General features: G+C 41.0%; 1 protein-coding gene across 1 annotated transcript in view; it reads right to left on the bottom strand.

Annotated features, from left to right (window-relative positions):
- Positions 1–21,552, bottom strand: part of Pard3b (par-3 family cell polarity regulator beta) — a 979,071-nt gene that overhangs the window by 136,873 nt on the left and 820,646 nt on the right. Inside the window, exon 20 of the mRNA XM_051153919.1 lies at positions 18,576–18,878. Coding sequence (XP_051009876.1) covers positions 18,576–18,878 — 303 coding nt within the window. The remainder of the gene's footprint in view (positions 1–18,575; positions 18,879–21,552) is intronic.

Here is a 21,552-nt window from a genome sequence, read left to right as displayed (position 1 = left end):
GCCTCACAGCCTTTTGCTTACATGCCTGAGCAGCAGCCAGTATGTGGTTTAGGTGACTACTTGCTTTTTCTGTTTCCATGGACATCCTGATAGTTTGCTTACTGAGCTTTCCCAGTCTGTGTTTCTGATTCGTATTGCCCCTTACAGCACCATGAGGCATACCCATGATGGCTCCCTGGACTGCATGGTGGACTCTTGAATCTCTCTTGACTATCCCTCTTTGTGTTTCCTTCAGTAGAGAACAGCCCAGTTTGTATGCCAATGATTCCTCTTAGAAAGGAACATGAATTAACATTTTCATGGAGAGACTGGAGACCCTCCCCATTGACCCTGGGACTGTAACCTCTGGATCTGGAACAGATTTTTACATTTGCTAAAACCCCACAGCTAGACTTTCAAGGTGACGGTTGGCTACTGGGAAGGAAGGAAGGCTGTGAATAGGCCACCTTATTATTATTATTATTATTATTATTATTATTATTATTATTATTATTATTTTTATTTTGAGAGTTTCTCTTGTTAGCCTAGAGCTTGTTCAGTAGGGTTAGCTACCTGGTCAGCAGCTTCACAGATCTGTTTGCCTCTATCTCCCTAGTGCTAGGAGTAAAAGTATGAGTCAATATGCTTGCATTTTAAAATAGGAATTTTGGGGATGGAACTCAGGCTCTTACAGTTGCATGGCAAGGACTTCCTGCCTAAACCTTCTTCCCAACCCTCTTCCAGTTCTTCCAGCGTCAAAGTTTACTAACCACACATTGATGCCATCAACACTTAACATAAAAGAGAGGCAAGAGATTTCCATGTTTTGGTAATAGTGATTACCAAAAATAGTGGTTATTCTTGTGAGAATAACCAGAAAAGTTGAGGAAACTTGAGAAAACAAAAACAAAAACAACAAAGAACAAAACCACTTAAAGGCTTTGGAGAATTCCCAAGATACCCAGGACCCTAGAGGCCAAGATTGATTTTGCAGAGTAGGTAGGTAAGCATATTGAACTGGGTCCAAAATTCTGTGGCATTTTTCTCTACAATTCATTTGCTAATTCACAAATGGCACAGAATCAAATGCTAAGAAAATGATCAGAGCGCAGTGACTAAGATACTTTGAGCTGAGAGAGATCTTGGCATTCTTGTGGAGCTGGAATTAGAAGCCAGAATTAAAAATCCTCTAAGGAATAAAGACCTCTGAAACAAACCCACATTTCTAGGTTGGATCCTGGGTAGGATATACCCTAGGAGTATTAGGCTATATATCCTCAATTAGCTTTCATGGTTCTAGAAGAGGGATGTACTTTTCCAAAGAAGGAGGCTGCCAATAATCTGACCTAGCCACTGAACCACAACGATGACCAGTATGGCACCATAACCCTATGGGTGCATTAGTGGCAAAAATATATTGATAGTAACCAACAGTTCCATAATTGGACTTAAGACATGGTCAACAAGAGGGATACCATGGTTGGTAATAGAGACCTAGCTGACTAGTCAGTGCTAGTGAAATTATGGCTATCGAAGGAGCATCTACAATCACTAACTTACTAAACAAGCATAACTCCTGACAACAATCTATAGTCATTTGTTCTTATATCCAGGATAAATGTAGATTTTACCCTTCATCAAGGAAATTTCTCTTTGCAACAGATGCAGACCATGACAGAAAATCACAACCAATCAAAACACATAGTTGTGGAGTCCAGTCCCACTGACTATAAACACTCCCATATATAAGGCTCAGGAAATATTGCAGAAGGTGGGGTGGAAAGATTATAAAAGCCAGAGGATTAATACGATTGTGTCTCCTAGTAACATCAGATGCTGTACCCATAAAAATCTCATTAACATAACCACCCAAATGAGATCTGAAAAAGAATGACACCAGTGGACTTGCCAAACTTGACAGGGAAAAGCCCACAAGGATTCAACTCTACACAAAGAACTGTGGGTAACTGAGGAGAGCTGGTAATGAGAGAGGCAGTCTTCTCCAAAGAGGAGTACACCAACTGGTTATCCAATGCCACATGGTCAGTGACCCTGATAACATACATACAAGTAAAATACACATAAGTAACATTGTATGGATTCAACAGAATACACACACACACACACACACACACACACACACACACACACACACACACACAAAGAGATATATGCATGCTATAACAATTAGTGAAAAAAGTGGACATGAATTAGAAGGAAAGTAGGGAGGATTATTTGAGAAGATTTGGAGGGAAGAAAGGAAAGGGCAAAATGATATTATACATGCTTCTTAAAATAACTATAATAAATATAGTTAAGAAAAAATAGAATAAAACAATTTCAAGCAAAACAACAACACCCAGGCAGATAAACATGTGAAAATAAAAATGCAACTGAATAAAATTAAGGGCTCAACAGCTGGCTTAAAGGGAGACAGGGCACACCAGAGGCAAGACTAATACACTAGTAGACAGAACATTATAAAATTCTAATTTTAACTTCATTGGATTTCTAAAGAAGGGGGTGAAGCAGACAGAGTGTTTGCAGAAATATCACCAATTTTCCAAAGCTAATAAGGATATTAAGCCATAGACTTATGAAGCTGTATATGTTCTACCAGGTTTAAATACTGCACATATATTTGTACAATATGCACATGCACATATATACACACATATGTGTACATGTGCTCACACATCCATATACACATACACGCATACACACATGCACACATATATACACACATGTACATATCTACATCCATATACACATCCACATGCACACACATGTACACATATATCCATATTCATATGTGTACACACATCCATATCCACAAGCATATATATCCACAAACATCCACATGTATACACATTGTACACACATTCATGCACACATCTAAATGCACACACATGTACCACACATCCATGCTCATATGTGCACACACATCCATATCCACATGCACAAATACACATCTACATGCACACACATGTGCATCCTAGAAAAATTGCTGAAATTCAAGATCAAGAAAAAAATTGAAAAAGTTAGAAAAACAAACCATTATTTTCAAAGGAATGGCAGTAGTCTGACAACAGACGTCTATGAAATATCGAAAGCTTATAAACAATGGAATCGTATCTTAGAGATGCAAGATGTCTCCAATTGATAAAACTGAAGAGACGAGTAAGCTTACTACCATAGGGTAGATAGTATGTTTTGTGATCATGGTGGATTAAAATGAGTGGTCAACAATAAGAATAAAATAAAGAAATCCCTAAAACAAAACCAGATGTCTAAATGACACACAGGTCAAAGAAAAGTTCTCAAGATAAACTCAAAAAATATAATAAGTGACAAATATACAATGTGTTATAATGTCTGTGATATCTCTAAAGCAGGGCTGAGGGGGAAATTTAAAACAAAATTTTACATCAGACAAGAAAGTCTTACATCAGTGTTCTCGGCTGCCGTATAGAGAAACTAGAAAACAAAACACACTAAGCCAAACCAGAAAGAATGAAGGAGATAATAAAAAGGAGAAATCAATGAAATTAGAACCAGAAAAATAATGAGGAAAAAATAGCTGATCCTTTGAAAAGCCAATAAAGTTGTCAAACTTCCAAATATAACAAAACAATAAGAACAGAAAAAACACAGGTTTTACATATTAAGAAGGAAATAGGATAACACCACTGACCCTGTAAATTAATAAGGTGATGAGAGGCTGGGGGAGGGGCGGACAGTTCGTCTGTAAAATGCTTGCCTCAGAAGACTAAAGGACAATGCTCTGTCAACAGGATAAGAAAGATACTCCAGATAACTCTATAATGTAACTTTGATGAAAAAAATGGATCAAGTCCTAGAACGATTAGAACTACCATAATTCACACAATACAACATAATTTGAACAGCCTTACAATTGTGAAGGTCTTTGAATTTATAATTAAAAGCCTCCTAAAGAAGAAATGTTAGGGCTCTGACACTTTTACTAGAGAGATCTAGCAAAGGCTTAAGGGATAATTAATGCCACTTCTATCCACTCTTCCAGGAAAAGAGAAGTGTGTCCCACTCCTCCAGTGAAGCTGGTCTTATGCTGTATCAGTATTAAAGATTTTATACACACACACACACACACACACACACACACACATACACACACACACACCCTGTAGACCAGTATTCCTTATGACTTAGATGCAAAAAAGCTTGTCAAAATACTAGCAAATAGTAAAATATGACAATAATTATATGTCAAAACCAAGCAGGGTTTATTTATTATGGTTGGGTGTTTGTTTGGGAAGAAATAAATGTAATCAACATATTAACAACCCAGAGAAGAAAATCACATGATTATATAAATTGAAGTAGAAAAGGCACCTGGTAAAACTCGTTGGCTTATGGTAACTCTCAGAAGCTAGGGATTAAAGAGCTTCCCCCAACATAGTAAGGATACCAACAAAATCCCTGTAGCTAATATTACAAAGATGAAATCCAGAATGCATTCTCCATATGGTTAAAAAAAAAGCAAGAGTGTTCAGTCTTCCCATTGCTGTGCAACACAGTAATGAGAGTTACAGCCTGTGCAATAAGGCAAGAAAGAGGAATAAAAGGTAAACAGAGAGGAATGGAGAAGAAATAGAGTTTGTGGTCACATAAAAGCCTGGAGGGAGTAATGTCTCCCATCCCTATAATTGAGAGACTTTCAAAACGTCTCTCAATAGATGAATGGTTACATGAACTATGGTACATTTGTACTATGGTCTACTACCCATCAAAACAAAGTAAGGAGCCTTTGACAACGACAACAACATGGGTGGATTCAAGAGCGTTTCACTGAAAGAAAGGCAGTCTCAGGAGGTCATATTCTCCATTCATCTAATTCCATTTAGGAACCATGCTAGTTATGCCACAGTTACCGGGATGTGGACTACACTGGTGATTGCTGAGAGACAGGGATGGAGGAAGGGGATCTGACTCTGAAGGGGAAGGGAGCGATCTCCTTGTGGTGATGGAAATGGTTCTGGTGCTTGCTTCGGCAGCGCATATGCTAAAGTTGGAAATGGTTCTGCATCCTGACTGCACAAGTGAGTACACGGATCTGCACATAGCTGCGAACCAATATCAACTTTCCTCTTTGATATTTTGCTGCGACTATGTAAGATACAATCGCTAGAGAAAAATAGTGAAAGGCATAATATACTTCTTCCATCTTCACTTCACTATTAACAACTAACAAGGGAATTAACAAACAGTATTTTTATGAGAATTTGAAAATACTGCAGGGCCTCAAACTCATGATCCTTTTGCCTTTGCCTTCTAAGTGCTGTGATTACAGGCATCTATCACCGTGCCAGCTTCTGTGGAATTAACAATCATTTTAAGGACACAATGGCGTACATTCTCAGGAATCGCTCCATCTAAAGATGCTGCCCATTTCCTACACGATGCTATTTCCTGCTTGTACATGCAAATACAGTTAACTCCTAGGGACAGAATTCTCCTGTGTGTACTGTGCGTATGCCCATTTACAGACACAGAAATGAAGAGACAGGAGGTAAGTGATGTTTTTCTAAATGCTACCCAACAATGGCGAGTAGCAGAGCCTGTCCTCAAAAATAAGAAGTTTCAGCTTTCAACTCTATGCTCAGCCTCTTAAGTTCTCTCTTGTACATAGGTTTCCCTTTCCTGCCAGCACTTGCCCACTGAGAAGTAAAAAACAAACAAACACAAATAAAAAACAAAAAACCCACCTGAGAGGAGTTTCATTAGCCTCCCTTCACCTACAGGACGCTTTCAGGGACCTCAGGGCAAGCGTGCCTGGGAGCTCTTCTTGCTTTGTGTCTGACTGTAATAAGAACCTTCCATAGAAGACAGCTGTGCTTTGGGGGCTTCTTGTGTCAAGTGCATGCAACCTGAATGGTGGCTTCCAGTCTTGGACTCTCATGAGGAATCTACCAGATGCAAATACTGGTATGAGGAGATCTGGGCAGGCTTTGGCCTATGGATGAGCACAGCTCAGGCCAGGTCCTCTACTAAACCTGACTGCATCCACTCGGTAGGCTTCAGAAAGTTTCCTCTAGTCATGTACACACAGGTCCCGGCACTCTGAGAAGCAGGGGGCTGAGGATTGGGTACCTTGGAGGACTGCTTGTGAGCCTGCTCAGGGCAGTGACTCAGGAATACTGATTTTGTGTGGATTCATATCAGCCCTCGGCCGGGCTCTCTAGAGGGGAGAGTATTCCACCACATATAAATATTAAAACGTCTCTTTAAGATGTTGGATATTTATGAGTACTAGCATTAAAACTATCTTTTACTGCCCCCTTCCATCCCCCTGATTATTTATTGTCTGAAAAGATAAATACAGGAAAGTAATTGACCTAACAATGGCCTATTCCTGATTGCACATTGCATTAAAAACAGAGATGGTAAAGAGGGCACTTTGAAATCTGTCCTTCGCATCAGCAAAGCTCCTGTAATGAAAAGGCATGTGGCTTGGCCTAATAGATGAATGCAAAACCACAGGTCACAAGAGGCTTGCAGTTAACTGCAGTAGACCAGCATCAGTCTAGCTATGCTGGGATGGAGGTGAAGTTCAAGGCCCTGGATACACTTCTGCATCCCCGCAGCCTTGAACACAGTGTTTAGCATATAACAGGCATCTCAGAATGTATGGAACGAAGGAAGGAATGAGGAGAAAGGGAGGGCCATCGGAAAGCAGAGGGAGAACATGACTGTTCTTTATGTACGGTTAGCAGCGTCTTTCTTCAGGGCAAGAGCTCTTCTTTTCCCTTGGTGTTGTTCCCTGTTTAACTGAGGACAGGCTATATACACCCTTCAACCTACCCTGAGTAAGCAGACTGAGCTAGATGAATAGATACCAAAGTTAAGTCATTTGTCTGAAAGACATTTAAGTTGATGAACGCCCAGTAGTCTTGACAATCAGGGTAGAAGGTTCCTCAGGCATGCTTATTTATCTGGGGTTAGGGTGGAGGTGGTCTTAGGAACCAACCCTCCTCTTTAGAAGGCTGTCCACATCTTTTACCCTGCAAATGACCATTTAGTCTGTCTGTCATCAGCAGCACTGTCCCGAGCAGGGCTCTCAGAACATGGGGGAAATTAATGAGAACATCAAGGTTAAAATAGAGAAAGAGGAGAGGAAAGCAGAGTTAATGGTAATTCTGTTGCTCTTAGCACTTATCTGGCCATAGAGATTCTTTCATTAAGAGATTTCTCATTATTGTTTAAAAGTCACTTGAACATTGATGGCATTATGTTCTGGGGCGGGGGGGGGGGGAGGGGATTCGATTGCTTCATTCAACCAATGAGTTAAGTCTCCATGGAAATGGCATTTATCACTGGGATTCCTCAAGTGGAATGACATGGCTTTGGTTCTGTTTGTAGAACAAAGGAAAAAAAAATCTCTAAGAAATTACTGTATTCACTGTTCACATCCCACACACAAGTTCCATAAAGGTATGAGTCAGAAGAAAGATCTAAAATACTGCGAAACTGAAATAAAATTAACTGGAAAAAAATCACTAGGGAGGAGACTGGGAACAAACATCAGTCCCATGTGATCAGCTGTCTGTGACAGAGCACGGCTTAGTGAAATGCCAAATCTCTGCAATTAATGCACTGTTGTGACAAGAGATATCAATTATCCCACATTGCCCTAGTAGCACATGCTAAGTTCCCTCCCGGCTGCTCCCACCTGGCTACGGAGCCTGCCTGGTAATACCTTTCATATCTGTCTTTGCTCTTCTCCGAGGATTCCCCAAAACACATTTTTCAGTGATTGTGAAAACCGAGAAGACAACTACCCAAGTGCTTTAGTTAAGTAAGACCGGAAGTTATTCAGACTGAAATTATTTCTGCCTGAGCAATTAGGGAGGGGCTGCACATTACCAATAAAGATACCTTCCCGTGGCATGTTTAGTAAGACTATGGCTGCCCAAAGTGATCTATATGCACCAGTCATCTGTAACATTTGCATTATTAAAGGGAGGGGGAACTCGAGGCGTCGTCTGGAACTGAACTGATTGTGGTGGATTCCATGAGTGACCTACAGAAGCCACCGGGAACTATTTTTTTTTTTTTTCTCTTTTGACTGCACTTTCTGGGAGGAGGAAACACTCCCCTTTCACATTCTCTTGCATGGAGAAGTGACCCTTTAATTTTTGCCAGTGTGAAGTTACTGGAGACTTCTCAAAAACTGTTACAAAGGGATTGGTTTCCTTACAGTATTTCGCTGGTAATTCAACCCTTTTCCCAGAGCAGACATGAGACTACCTTAGAATTATGATGCCGCCCACCTCTAGGAAGGCACATCCACAGTTTCAGGTTTCCCCAAAATCGAAGGCAAGGAGGAAGATGAATGAAGGCCAGGGCCATATGAACTCCTTCATGGGAAAAACAAATATATCCATTGGGTTTGCTATTTTTGTAGCCAAAAGATGTATTTCACGTACTGTGTTATTGACAGCTTTTCTGGGTCCCATGGAAATTGGGCTAGCCCAGTATGTGAACACTGAACATTCAAGTGACGCGACAAGATGGCTAGCTTAGGAATAGCTAATGAGCTTTAGTTTGAAAGAGAAAATTATCTGAGCATCCCACTGTTTAACAACTACACTGCGCGTTTATGCGGATGATATGACAGAGTCTTACGGAATCTGAGATGTTTTTCAGTCGTTTTGTATATTATCCTCTCACTTTTCTGTTTCTACAGTTTTGTTTCTGGTAATTCCAATACACCAGCTGGAGTTAGAGTTGAAGGTGGGATTACCTTTTAATCATGTGGCCATGGAACAGATGGAATCTATCGTTCTAAAATGCATGACTTCAAGGGTTAACAGCAAGATATAATAATAACTTTTGTAAACAGTTATATTTAATGAACTGACTTTCTCACCATATACCCTAATATGTTATATGGCCCGATGTTATTGTGCAAAAGCCTATTTGAAGATTTATAGCTAATGTTCTTTGAGGCAGGTAACAGATTTATTTCACTGAAGTCGCAGACAACTCACTAGATATAGGGTACACCTTTTCTTCATTTTACAGTTCCAAAACTTAAGTTTTAAAAAAATTAATCCATTTGAGCCAGTGTCATAGAAAGACCCCAAAGACTCATGTCTTTCCAAAATCTAATGCACTTACAAATGTAAAGATTTTTACATGGATTCTATTTAGAACACTATGCTGTGATTTTGTTGCTGCTGTTGTACATGAGGCAGACCCAGCCATTAGACTGAGTTTCGGGAGGGTTGGGACTTTTTAAAAACTTCCTTGTATGAGCTCTGGAATGTAACAGATGCTCGGTAAAAGTTTCTACAGAGCACTTGTAAATACATGCTGGAACATTAAGGCCATTTACCTGGGTTTACTGGGGTGTTCCCTGCTACTTGCCAGTTTAAGTTCACAGTTTTCATATGCCAGTCAGTGAACATTTCATAAACAAATACAGATCCCAGTATTACTAGATTACACAAAACCTCATACTCAACTCTAAATGTATATACATCATCTGCATTATCTGTTAGAGAAAATAATTAATTTAGGATTTATTAAGAACATGTGGCTTCCTTTCTTGTCCAGGTTATGAGATGGTAAGAGAAACAACTCTTACAAACATGGGGTCTCTCAAAGTAAGTTGGAGGTTTTATAATGTTTTGGCTAAACTAGAGAATATAAACTAGATATCAGTCAACTAAATTAATGGCTAAGTGAAGATCCCACAGAGAGCTGATTAATGGAGGTCTCAAGTAATGAATTGTAAAGATTATATTTGACACTGATCAATGATCTTATCAATGGCATGGATGAGTCACAATGATTAAATATGAGAGTGACAAAACTAGCCTATGAAGCATAGCTAATATTTTGGACAAAAAGCCCATATCTTTACAGATGATAACAATGAGCTAAAACTGACAAGTACATTTTGGTGGGGGGGGGGGTTATAAGATAGGGTATCACTATGCAGCCCACATGACACCTCTGTCTCAACATTGGACCTGTTAGGGTTTCAGGTGTGTGTCACCATGCCTGGTTTTAGTCCTCACAAATACATACAAAGAATATCCTCCAATAAAAATGCCATTTTATAAATACAAGATTTAGTAATACATAGATTGACAATTGTCCTGGATAGTGTTTTGTCAACTTGATACAAGTTAGAGTCAGATGAGAAAAGGGAATCTTTATTGAGAAAATGCTTCCATAATATTGGCTTGTAGGCAAGTCTATGGTGGTACTACCTTTATTGATGATTTGATGTGGAAGAGTCGAGCCACTGTGGGCAGGTCTGCCCCTGAGCAGGTGGGTCCTGATTTGTACAAGAAAGCAGGCTGAGAGCTGGCCAAGCCTCTCATGTGCTATGAGGTAGCATGAGGTGATATGTGTGTCGGGGGTAGTGGGTAATGTTCTCCCTACTTCATCCCTTGCCACCTGCTGTAGTTGAGAGAGAGCTGGCCTTGAGAGTAAAAGAGCTAGCCATGCCTTCTCACTGGCTATAGCAGTCAGGGGACCAGGCCCTGCACCTCACCTGGGCAACACAGCGGAACTGGCTCTGATGATGAAGGCAAAGGTAAGCCAGCCCTGAGGGTGTGAGGCAGGAGAGCTGTCCCAGCCCCTTGCAGGCTGCAGCACTTGGGAGAGTGGGCCCCACATGTGGAATGGGCAGCACAGTGGAGCTAGCTCTGAAGGCGTGGGTGCAGATGAGCTTCAAGGGCAGCAGAGCAGGAGAGCAGCAGAGCAGGAGAGTAGGAGGGCTGACCTTGCCTCCTGCTGAAGGCAGCATCAGGTGGCCTAGCTGGAGCAGGGTTGAAGAGCTCACACTGGTGGTGCAGATATGGGAGAGCCAGCAGGCTGACCAGCTCAGCTACCACCCGGTCCCAGATCCAGGGCTTTGAGTTGGCCTATCCCCAAACCTACATCATCTGTGAATGGCTGGGACATGTGAAAGGGCCAGTCCTGCTGATCCAAAGCTGTAGGATCTCCATGACACTGGTCAACACAAGGATAACTGGGGAAAGTCCCAGTGAGAATCCAATACTGATGGTGTCACAGAAGCCAGAGGCCTTGAACCAGACCAATGGCTCACTGCAACAAACATTTACAAGTGAAGACGTGTGCACAAAGGGATAACTGTGAGACAGTCTGTAACATACTGCAGCTTCCGCAATGAGATGTTTTTATATGCTTTATTTATTTTTGGTGTTTTGGTATGTTTTTATTTGGGGGTGGTTGTAAGAGTGATTGGCACATATGAGAGGAAGAGGAAAGGAACTGGACTGTGGTGCATAAAGTGAAACTCACAAAGAATCAATAAACAGTTAAAAAATGTTTAAAATGCTTAAATGCTGCCTAAAAAAAAAAAAAAAAAGAAAGAAACACTTTATCTGGAAAAGAAAAAAAAAAAAAAAAAAAAAAAAAGCAGGCTGAGTAACACAGAAGAGCAAGACAGGAAACCACATCCTTCCACGGCCTCTGCGTCAGTTCCTATTTTGAAGTTCCTGCCTGGGGATCCTGTCCTGACATCGCTTCTAGATGCAAGCTGAAACCAATTCTCTCCTCGGTTTTGGTCATGGTGCTTATTACAACAGTAGAAAGCACACTAAAACAGTAATGCAAACGAAAGAGCATAGACGCTTTAGATAAAAAGCATAATGAGCTAGAAACTGTAGCTGATACACAAGTTTCAGTGACAGAAAGAAATAAAATATTAAGGCCCCGGACTGTGACGTTTTTTGGCGTCTGACGCCTCTGAAAGACGGTGTCCACTTGTGCACACCATTATCCACATAGCGATCACAAACTCAATAGACTTGGGTACATCCAAGGAACAGCCACACGAGGTCTACAGATACGGTCGTAAGACAGGCAGGAGTTTACACTGAACAAATGATTGCCAGTGACCCCAGAGCGATGTTCTGTATCCCCTGTACCCTTGTTTAGGCCAGTTTTGAGCATAAATATACAAACAGATACATTTCTTAATAGAGAAAAGCTTAGTTACAAAGGTAAGCTGCTTTTAACTATCAGTATTTGAGACGTCATGGTATCAAGCCTCCATCTTGTAAAGAGGTGAGGATGCTCTGCCACTGACCAACTTGTTGGATTCCAGGCTTACACCTCATGCATAAACCCTAAGCAAGCTCTTCCTTCCACAGCTGCCTCCTAATCTCCCTCATAATGAGTATAAATGCCTCATCCTGGTGATCAAGGCTGAGTATAAATGCCTCATCCTTGTGATGAAGGCTCAGTCACCCCACCTCTCTTTTTGCTCCTGGGATTTCCTATCTTATCTCTTGCCATTGAATTTTTTTTCTTTCTGGTTCCTATAAAAACCAGTTTCTTAAACTGTGACTCGTAACCCCATACAAGGGCATAAATGAGTATAAGGGTTGCAAAATATTTGGCAACAATAAAAGGTCTCTGGATGCACAATGACCACATAATTAATTCATGGTGGTTTTGACAGCACTCACCCATACTGTATCCTACACCATCACTGAAGCCTTGGCCCAGAGCACATAACATAAACACTTTCCCCTCCATGTGTCATGAACAATGAACATCACACCTTGGCTCAGATTTGAGACTTACTGTGTATGTTCAGGACTGCAATGTTTTTACTGTGCCCACATGACTATGGGAAACTAGGACTTTTAATGTTTTCCTACCATCAGTTCTCAGCATGCAAATATCAAATTCATGTATTTTTCAACTGTGCTTTGTTAGAATGTTTGATTTGAAAAATTGATGTTAGAGTTTCTGACTTGAGTTTCAAAGAAAAAAAAAATCATTATTTGAATTCTGGCCTATGATGAGCACAGAATTTCCAACGGTTTTGAAAGGGGCCCTAAGCATACTTCTGTCATTTTGTATTATGCATTTATGTGAAGTGGTGTTCTCAGCAGTGACGATTATAAAATCAAAGTATTGATCAAGTCTGAAAAATGTTGAAGATGCTTTATGTCCTATGGTATCAAATATTCAGCCAGGATTTAAATCTTATGTAAAATAAACAAGCATTCATCTCATTAGCATGCAAATCTGCTTCCACTTTTAATGCCTGGTAAAATTATATGTAAAGAATCATTTTAAAATAAATTTATTTATGATATATTATCAGTATGTGCTTCATTTGTATATGTATTTTATTACTTATATGCTTGGGGGTTGCATAAAAATCTTGGGCATGGAAGAGTTGTGGGTAATGGGACTTGACAGGCTGGAGTCAGTTGGTAGGGGAGGAGGGCTCCTCATTTCTGAGGACTAGAGGAGGGTGGGGGGGGGAAGAAGAGAGAGGGAGGGGGGATAAGACTGGGAGGAGACAAGGAAGGGAGCAATGATTGGAAATGTGAAGTGAATAAATTTTAAAAAATAAATTTAAATTAAAAAAAAGAAATGCACAATAAAATAAAGAAGCCCCGCTCTCTCGCACATGCCACATTTCCTCTCACTATGACCTTTGCTGATACTCTTCCTATTCACTAACCCAACAGTCCAGCAGCTAGCATGTACCAACCACTGTCCTTGTAAGGTCTATGTATCTCTTAATGTAAAACAACCTTCTATGAGGGGGACATACCATTTTCCCTCATTCCTTAATGAACTCAGGGCTGATCGCCAGTCCTGGCCCTTGGTAGGTGTTCCGTAAGTATTTGTTGCATTGTTTGCATGAAGATGAGGCATAGCACCTTGGGGAAGTCATTTTTACTGAAGGTCATGCAGTGGAAGGGAACTGGAACTGGATCAGCCCCCACCCCAGAAGTCATGGTTTAACATGCTGTTAACATATTAAGAACCCAAACTGAGCCACTTTATCTGCATACTGTAGCAGGAAGCGAGAGGGTGTGTCTAAGTAACAGGGTAGGTTAAGGAAAATAATGATACAGAGAGGACTATGTAGCTGGCGTTTGCTACTTTGTGGGTTCCCTTTTCTCTCTTCTACTCTTCTCTACCCATATCAGCCCCCTAACACTAGATAGAAGAGAAGAAAGGATAGAAGAAAAGGAGGTGACATTATCATTAGTTTACTTCTTGCTGATTAGGGGCACTGAATTCCGTGGTGCAAGGTTGATCTTCCCTGTCAGGTCTAATTTCTTCTCATTTCTTTGTGCATGACTACTTGACAAACCACAACCAACAGCAGCCAACAACATCCAAACACCAACCAGCCAACAATAGCAACCCCGCCTCTCAGTTCCTTAGCTTTTATATATCCTCTGAAAAGTTCCCAGAATTCCAAAGTCATACACTCTCCTGAACTAGCTGCAGCTGGCAAAACCGCAGCCCTTACTAGAGCATGAGGCAAGTCATAGTCACCTGCTGTGTAGCAGCCTCATATCCTCACACCAGGGAATTAAATGAAAACACATTCTCATAACATTTGTGTTTTTCAAAGAAACCAAGAATATAGAATTCTCGCTACAGGTCTAGATTGAAGTCCTAATCTTGGGCAAACTGCTCACATTCCCCGAGTTCATTTTCAGCAACATTGGTGTGAGGTGACTTGTTAACTCTGAATCACCATCCAAGATGTGCCTTCAAAGACACAGTCTTTCCCACCCCACAACTGTACTTTGTCATTACACTGGGCTCACTCTGCATTTTCACCTCCTCAGCAATTCCCATTATAAGTTTCCCTCTGTTCCTACTAAGCTACTGACACTGTCCTCTCTAAGTTACCAGTGACCTTTTAGTGGCCACATTCTTTTTGTAGGCTTCATTCTCTTGACCTCTGTGGACACAGTTATGACACTGGCCACAGGACTGGGGTATATATCACTCCCCACTGCATGCCTGCTGTCACTCAGATTTCTGGAGCCCAAGTTAGACAGCTGCAGGACACTTCCAGACAGTTACCGTCAAGCATGAGACTCGGCCCATTCACTCACACAGTGGCTTCCATGGGCTGTGCAGCCTCACTTCCCATCAGTTTCCTTCCTCCCCACGTGCTATGCTCTGGGTATTTCTGAACTTCTTTGAATACATTGCTCTTCTAGCAACTTGACCATTTTACATGATTACTTTTCAAGAGAAAACATTTATCCTTTTGTACCTAATCGATGCTGAGGAATCCTCCCAGAGCCGTCTCCACTAGCACCAGTTATAGGAGGCCTTTTGTGTGTAGCCCCAACAAGAAAAAGCTCTCAGTTATAACTGCAGGACAGTATAGCTCTCCATTTTCACATGCCTTGCATTTCTACTGAATAGAAGGGTACGTCCTCTAGTCCTCATTGACATATCATGACCATCTTCCCTAGAACACAGTAGATGCCAAATAAGTGCTTATTGAATGAAGAGAGATTGAACACATGGGTGCATAGTTGAAATTCCCTTTACTTTAAAATACGGAAGGGTTAGAACTCAGAGTGTGTGCTTGGGGACATTGCTTAGAATGCTGCCTAAAGGGAATCTTAGATACACGGGCATAGAATTGCACTGATATAGGGTGGTACAAGTGGTCATAACAGTAACCATGATGATAATTGCTACCACTATCTCGTGTTTACTGTGCATCAAGGCAAAAATTGCTTCCTTTAAGACTTTAAGAAAAAGGAACAGAATAATAGTCTTTAAATATAATTAAAGATAAGAGCAGAATCAAGATGATTCTGGGTAAAAAGAGTTACTCTTTGATCTGCTATCCAAAAATTTAACAGCTGTCTAAAACTCTGTAGAAGGCAGATTTGGAGCATTTATTAACACAAAGAGGTCAGAGCCAAAATTACAACTCCATTACTCATATAGATGCTTGGGCTGCACAGAAAATAAGTAATTTTGGGCAGCCTTTTATAGTAGCTGTCTTTAATGTTATCCAATGAGATTTCTTTCCTGGTCTACCTAGATGGCTGAAAGTTAACTTAGAACATCATGTACATGTATGTTATGGTTTAGATCTAAAACTTTCCCCTATTGATTCAGTATTGAAGATTTGGTTCCAGTATAGCTGTGTTTATATCTGGGACCACAAGAGATGGCAGAGCTGTCAGTGGGCTCATCTGTTGATAAGGTCACAGATATTCAGAAGTGGAACCAAGTAGGAGGAAGTTAGGGCCTGGGGAAAACATTTGTTTTTCTTCTCTCTGTGACCAAAAAGCTGACAAGAAGCATGTTAAGTGGGGGAGGGGGTGAGTTTATTTGGGCTCACACTTTGGGGGTACAGTTTATGATGATGGAGAGATCACGACAGCAGAAATCGAAGGCACTGTTCACATCATTAGGAAGTACAAAGAGAGAAATGCTATTATTCCACTTGCCCCTTGTATATTCAGTGTGGGATTCTGGCCCATGAAACACTTGCTGACTGATGGCTACTTTAGGGCAGGTCTTTCTGCCTCAGTTAACCTAATGCTGAAACTCTCATAGACACGCTGAGATTCTAGACCCTGTGGAGTTCAGAATCGATAATGACCACCATAAATGACATGACTTTGAAGGGTTAACTATGTCCCTGGTCCTCTCCCCAGACCTTGTCTGCTTCCCGCTGTCATTAGATGAGGAGAATGTTTTCCCTGAAAACATTCTCCTCATCATTTCATGTGGAGCCCAGAAATAGCTTGGCTGAGTGACTAGGGCATAGACTGAGACCCGGAACTGTACACAAACATAAAGATTTCTTCTTTTTTTTTTTTTTTTTGAGTTGCTTATTTCATGGATTTTGTCACAGTGATGGGAATCTGAGCAATCCAGGGTCTTAAAAATGTATGGGAAGCCAGGTGTGGTGGTGCACGCCTGTAATCCCAGCACTTGGGAGGAAGAGGTAGGTGGAGGAAGAGGTGTGAGTTCGAGGCCAGCCTGGTCTACCAAGCAAATCCAGGACAGCCAAGGCTACACAGAGAAATCCTGTCTTAAAAAACAAAACAAAATAAATATATGGGTAAAATAAACTTTATATGCCAAATATTGCAGACATCATCAGTTCTGGTTGTCTAGTATTCTAGGAGACCAAGAATACATATTAGCACATCAAATTAAAAAAGAAAGAAAGAAAGAAACAAAGGAAGGAAGGAAGGAAGAAAAGACTACACTAAAAACAAACAAACAAACCCTGCTTCTGTGGTCTACTGCTTGCAGGTTTGAGATAAGTCTTTTCTTGCAGAATGCCTCACATTTATTCTCATGGAATTAGCACGAGGACACACCAGCTTGGGAAGGTCTGAGAAATACACTCTTAGGTGCTGGTGTTTGATCGGACATATGCAAAGAGGATTGTACAAAGCCCTCTGTGACATCAAGAGTGGAAGATTGACTATGCTTTAGCCTAGAATAGACTCAAGGATAGTATTATTATTTACATCATAAAACTCAACCCTATGTGAAGGCTGGCAAGAAAAAGGCCAACTCTTAATCAATCCTTGGAATTAGCAATTTACTTATGATGGCCATATCACACAGTCATAGGAATTTATATTTTCATTTCGTCCTAACGAAAAACTTGACCATCTTTCTTTAATGTTATCAACCTGGAACCTTGACAGTAAGGATTAAAAATTGCTCCTCACTTCCCACTTGGTTATTGGAAAGGTTCTGAGAGGCAATCAGTCTTGTGAAGCTACACTTTACAGTCTGCATAAAAATGCCGTGATTTCCCTTCCTCTCCCCAACCTAATTGAAAGTGCATAATACCACCCAGCTGGGGAAATGTGTAAATGGTAAACATATGCAATATATCATGCTATCCCACAAAAGCTGCCTACTGCTAGGGACCGGGTGGTTGTCAGAACCCTGAGAAATCTGGAAAATGAGCCTTTTTCTTTCATCTAGAATGAGAGCTTCTTACACCTGCCTCTTTCCCGCCTCCCTCCATATTTCAAGCAGGAGCAGTCAGACTAGAGAGAGGTCCATCAACCCATTCCTGGAACGGTCACCTAATGATGCGTCTGGACTAATGTGCCTTTAGACCAGCCTTTCCCAAGGCAGGAATTTTTCTTTGGCAAGAGGTTAGGGTTGGAATCATCTTGTTCCTTACTTGCTTATGTCTTTCCCTTGCTGTGAAACCTACAGGTCACCTCCTATCTTCCTCTACTTCATCAAACTTCTAGGACTAAGATTCATTTCCACTCCTGCTCATCCGTGCATAGCTAGACAGTTTAGTTTTCCTTGAATATGAAATCCCTATCTTGTTTTTCTCCTGCACTGCCGTAGCCATCCATAATCTCACTTCAATTACACCTACTCAGAAGCCATTGTCCCTTTTCTGACTCCTCACTCCATGTTCTTGAATAAGTGCCATCTTCTTCTTGAGTAAGTGTCTTACGATAGGGCTCTCAGGAGAAAATACAATATTCCTTCAAAGCTTTCGTCATTAGTTCTCTGCCACTGTGGTCCTGCAAAAATCGTTTTCTGTTGCCCCATGCACTCTACCACTACCATCCATTCACGCCACTTTATAACTAGCTATTGTTTTATTTTTGATGACTGATACCTTACTGGTAGGTCAAAGTACAACACTTGTCTAGGGTACCATGCCACTGTAGTTTTAGTAGATTGAAGGATACATTTGTATCTGCTTCAGCAGTAGAGATGATTTGAAGCTTACTCAATTAAAACTGCATTCATCTTTCACTTAGTTACATTACCTGTCTGCTAGGGCTGGGGGATGATATGGCTTGTTGACCTTGGCATAGAGACCCTCTAAGTGGTCTCTGTCTGGAGACAGTGGACGTCCATCCCGAGGGTAAGCAAGTGGTACAGCTCGAGGAGGAGATGGTGATCTAAAGACATTTGCTGATGTGCACGGTTCCCGAAAGTGGTTCACTCTGGCGTAATTGGGGTCCATGTCATCATCGTCCATATCATACATGGATCCAATCGCCGCAGTGGCATAATCAACAAGACCTCTTGCCTGCTTTTCCCTTAGCTCCTGATGTTTTGCTCCAATCCTGAAAAAATACAGAAGAGGTAGCATTGACGAATGTGAATTTTATATGCGGATACAATGAAATAGTCTCCTGAACCTGGATTAACTTTTGCTAACCACTTAGCTGTCGTTTTCTGGTTTCTTCAATATCACACCATGTAGAACTGCCAACAGCATGAGAGGATTAATTTTAAATCCATGACCTTTATTTGTCACACAGTCGTCACTTTGATAGCAAAGCTATAGGTATTTTGACACGTCTCCTACTGATGATTGGGCTGATAGCAGTCTCTCCCTACAAAGGAACTGTGCTTGTGGCAATAGTACACCTTGGAAGAGATATACCATAGAAGTCCTTCCTGGGACAAGGCTGCATGTGAAAGAGCCGATCAGAATCTTACACTTGTGCTATGACTTCACTCTTTAGTGCTCCAGAGTTTCTAAAGAAGAGTTTGAAAACATTGATTTAAATATGAAAAAGAAATACAGAGACTGTCTGGTCACTAAAAGCTGCAGAATTGAGGGCAATTTATAAGAGACTCCAAGTCTTTCTTTACACAGATGGGGATCATTGTGCCTCATTGTACAAGGGCTAGGGACAGAGTAAAATAATGAGGAAATTAATAGGCTTGTGACAGAGATAAATTGGCACATATAAGTGAATTAAACCCCATTACTGGCAGAAGTCTGTAGCCCCAAAGCTTTAAGAGATAGTACTGAATGCTACTGCTAGCCAGGGACAGTATGTGGACCACTGATGATGGAGCAGAATATATATGTAGGTGGATGCTATACCCACTTGATTTATGAGAATTTTTCCAGAGAGGATTAGCTTGGTTCTCTTCAGCTCCCATTAATACTAAAGCTCACAAGGATGCTTATTGAACAGTGGTGCTGTGGGTGGTGTCAGGAAAGCCTTTAACCTTTTACCCTTGAGAATGCAAGATGTGGAGTGGATGGGATGGGAGGGTAGGGTGATCCTGACCCACGTATCTGAAGACATGTTCAAGGAAGGATGGAGACGGAGAAGATAATAGGGCTGTGGCTAGCAGTGAAAGATCTGTGTTTGCCTGGAGACACAAACAGAAGGCCTAGACCAGTTATAAACAAAACCTAAAGCCCCCAGCAACTTCTCTTCAGACAAAAACAGTTGTGTTTTGTTTGTGGCGGCTATTTTCATTTTCTAAACATCAAACGGTTTGTCAAAATCTTTAGAAGCCATGATCTTTATAAGTTTTTTTTTCCCTTGTGACAAGACAGCGTTTGTATTTTAGTGTTTTTTTTTCCAGTAGAAAGAAGAAGAAATTGGGCAAGAGAAAGAAAAAGCAACAAAATAGAACAGTTTTAAAAAGTGGCAAAGGATAAGAAACAGCATCTCTAGGTCACACCAGAGGAAAATAAACACCAGGGTACAATCTGTTTTGACTAGGCAGAAAAAAAAAACGTACCTGACATATAAATAATTGGGAGAATTTATATTTTTGCATAAAGGCAGTGTGACTCTCTGAGGGATTCTGAATTAAGATGAAAGAAGATTACACAGTAGGGCACCCATTAAGGGGCCTTGCCCGTCCCCTTTCAATGCATGATAGCCCCAGATTCATGCCTGCTGGTTTTGAATAATTTTTGATAAAGGAGATTGTCTGCTCCAATGAAATTTGAGACTCAGCCTAAAATGGGGAGTGTGCCAAGGCTTATGGTTTTCGAGGGATGGTGCAGACTGATTTATCAAAGACGGCTCCGTACCACCCAGTCTGGGTGGATTTCCAGCGTAAATAAGGTAAAAAGACATGAGGAAAGTCAGGGGCTGGGACTCTATGTGTTTCCTCTCTTCCTCTTCCTCACAAATAAGATGTCTTGAGAGGAATCCGGCAGTAGGAAAATAAATACCTCTGGGCCCTGTCTGCTGCATGGGGCTACACTTGTGTATTAAGGGAAAAGGAAAATACCAAGCCTGATATTTCCAAAACAGCAGAAATAGAACACTGAGATCTATGTTTCTAACTTCATCTCTTCCCTTTCTTTGAGGTTTTCTCATTAATTAAACTTGTTAAACGTGCAGAGATTTTTAGATGAAAAAGTCCTCTATGTATGCCAAGCCGCGTTGGATCTTGTACTTTTCATTGCTAAAACAAAACCAAATCCTTACGCTATCTCTTCCACACTACTGAGGGTTGCAGTAGCTAATTTCATATTAATCACTCAGTAGGTGAAATAGCAATTTCTGTGCTCCATGATTACTATGCCACATACCTGGGTCTCTCCATGTGGGGGAGGACAAGGCAACCTGAGAAAGGGGGTGCATAAAAGGTGAAGAGATTCCCCCAAGACACTGTCAGAGAAAAGTATCTCACTTGTCTTGCTCTGATGCATCCCATGCGATATTTAAATTCCAATTGTTTCTAGTTGTTTCTACTTGGGGGGGGGGGGTCTCCTTACCACTGGAAAGTTGACCTGTTAAAATAGCTGATTTTCAGAACAGCCTAACAACCTTTCCGTTTCATGGTCCCACTTGCTTCCCCATTTTTCCTGAGCACACTGCCTTTGAATTGTTGAACTTTCTCTTTTCTCTCATTGAAAGTAGCAGTGTCCCTTCTTCCCGTTACAGTTCTTGGATGTCCCTTTTAATTTCGATTTCCTTGGCTACAGAGGGTAGTTTTCATGTTTTATACTGCATATATCTGCTATCTAATGTG

Source organism: Acomys russatus, chromosome 12 (genome assembly GCF_903995435.1).
Source record: "Acomys russatus chromosome 12, mAcoRus1.1, whole genome shotgun sequence".
Classification (NCBI taxonomy): domain Eukaryota; kingdom Metazoa; phylum Chordata; class Mammalia; order Rodentia; family Muridae; genus Acomys; species Acomys russatus.
This window is presented reverse-complemented; position numbering and strand designations above follow the sequence as displayed.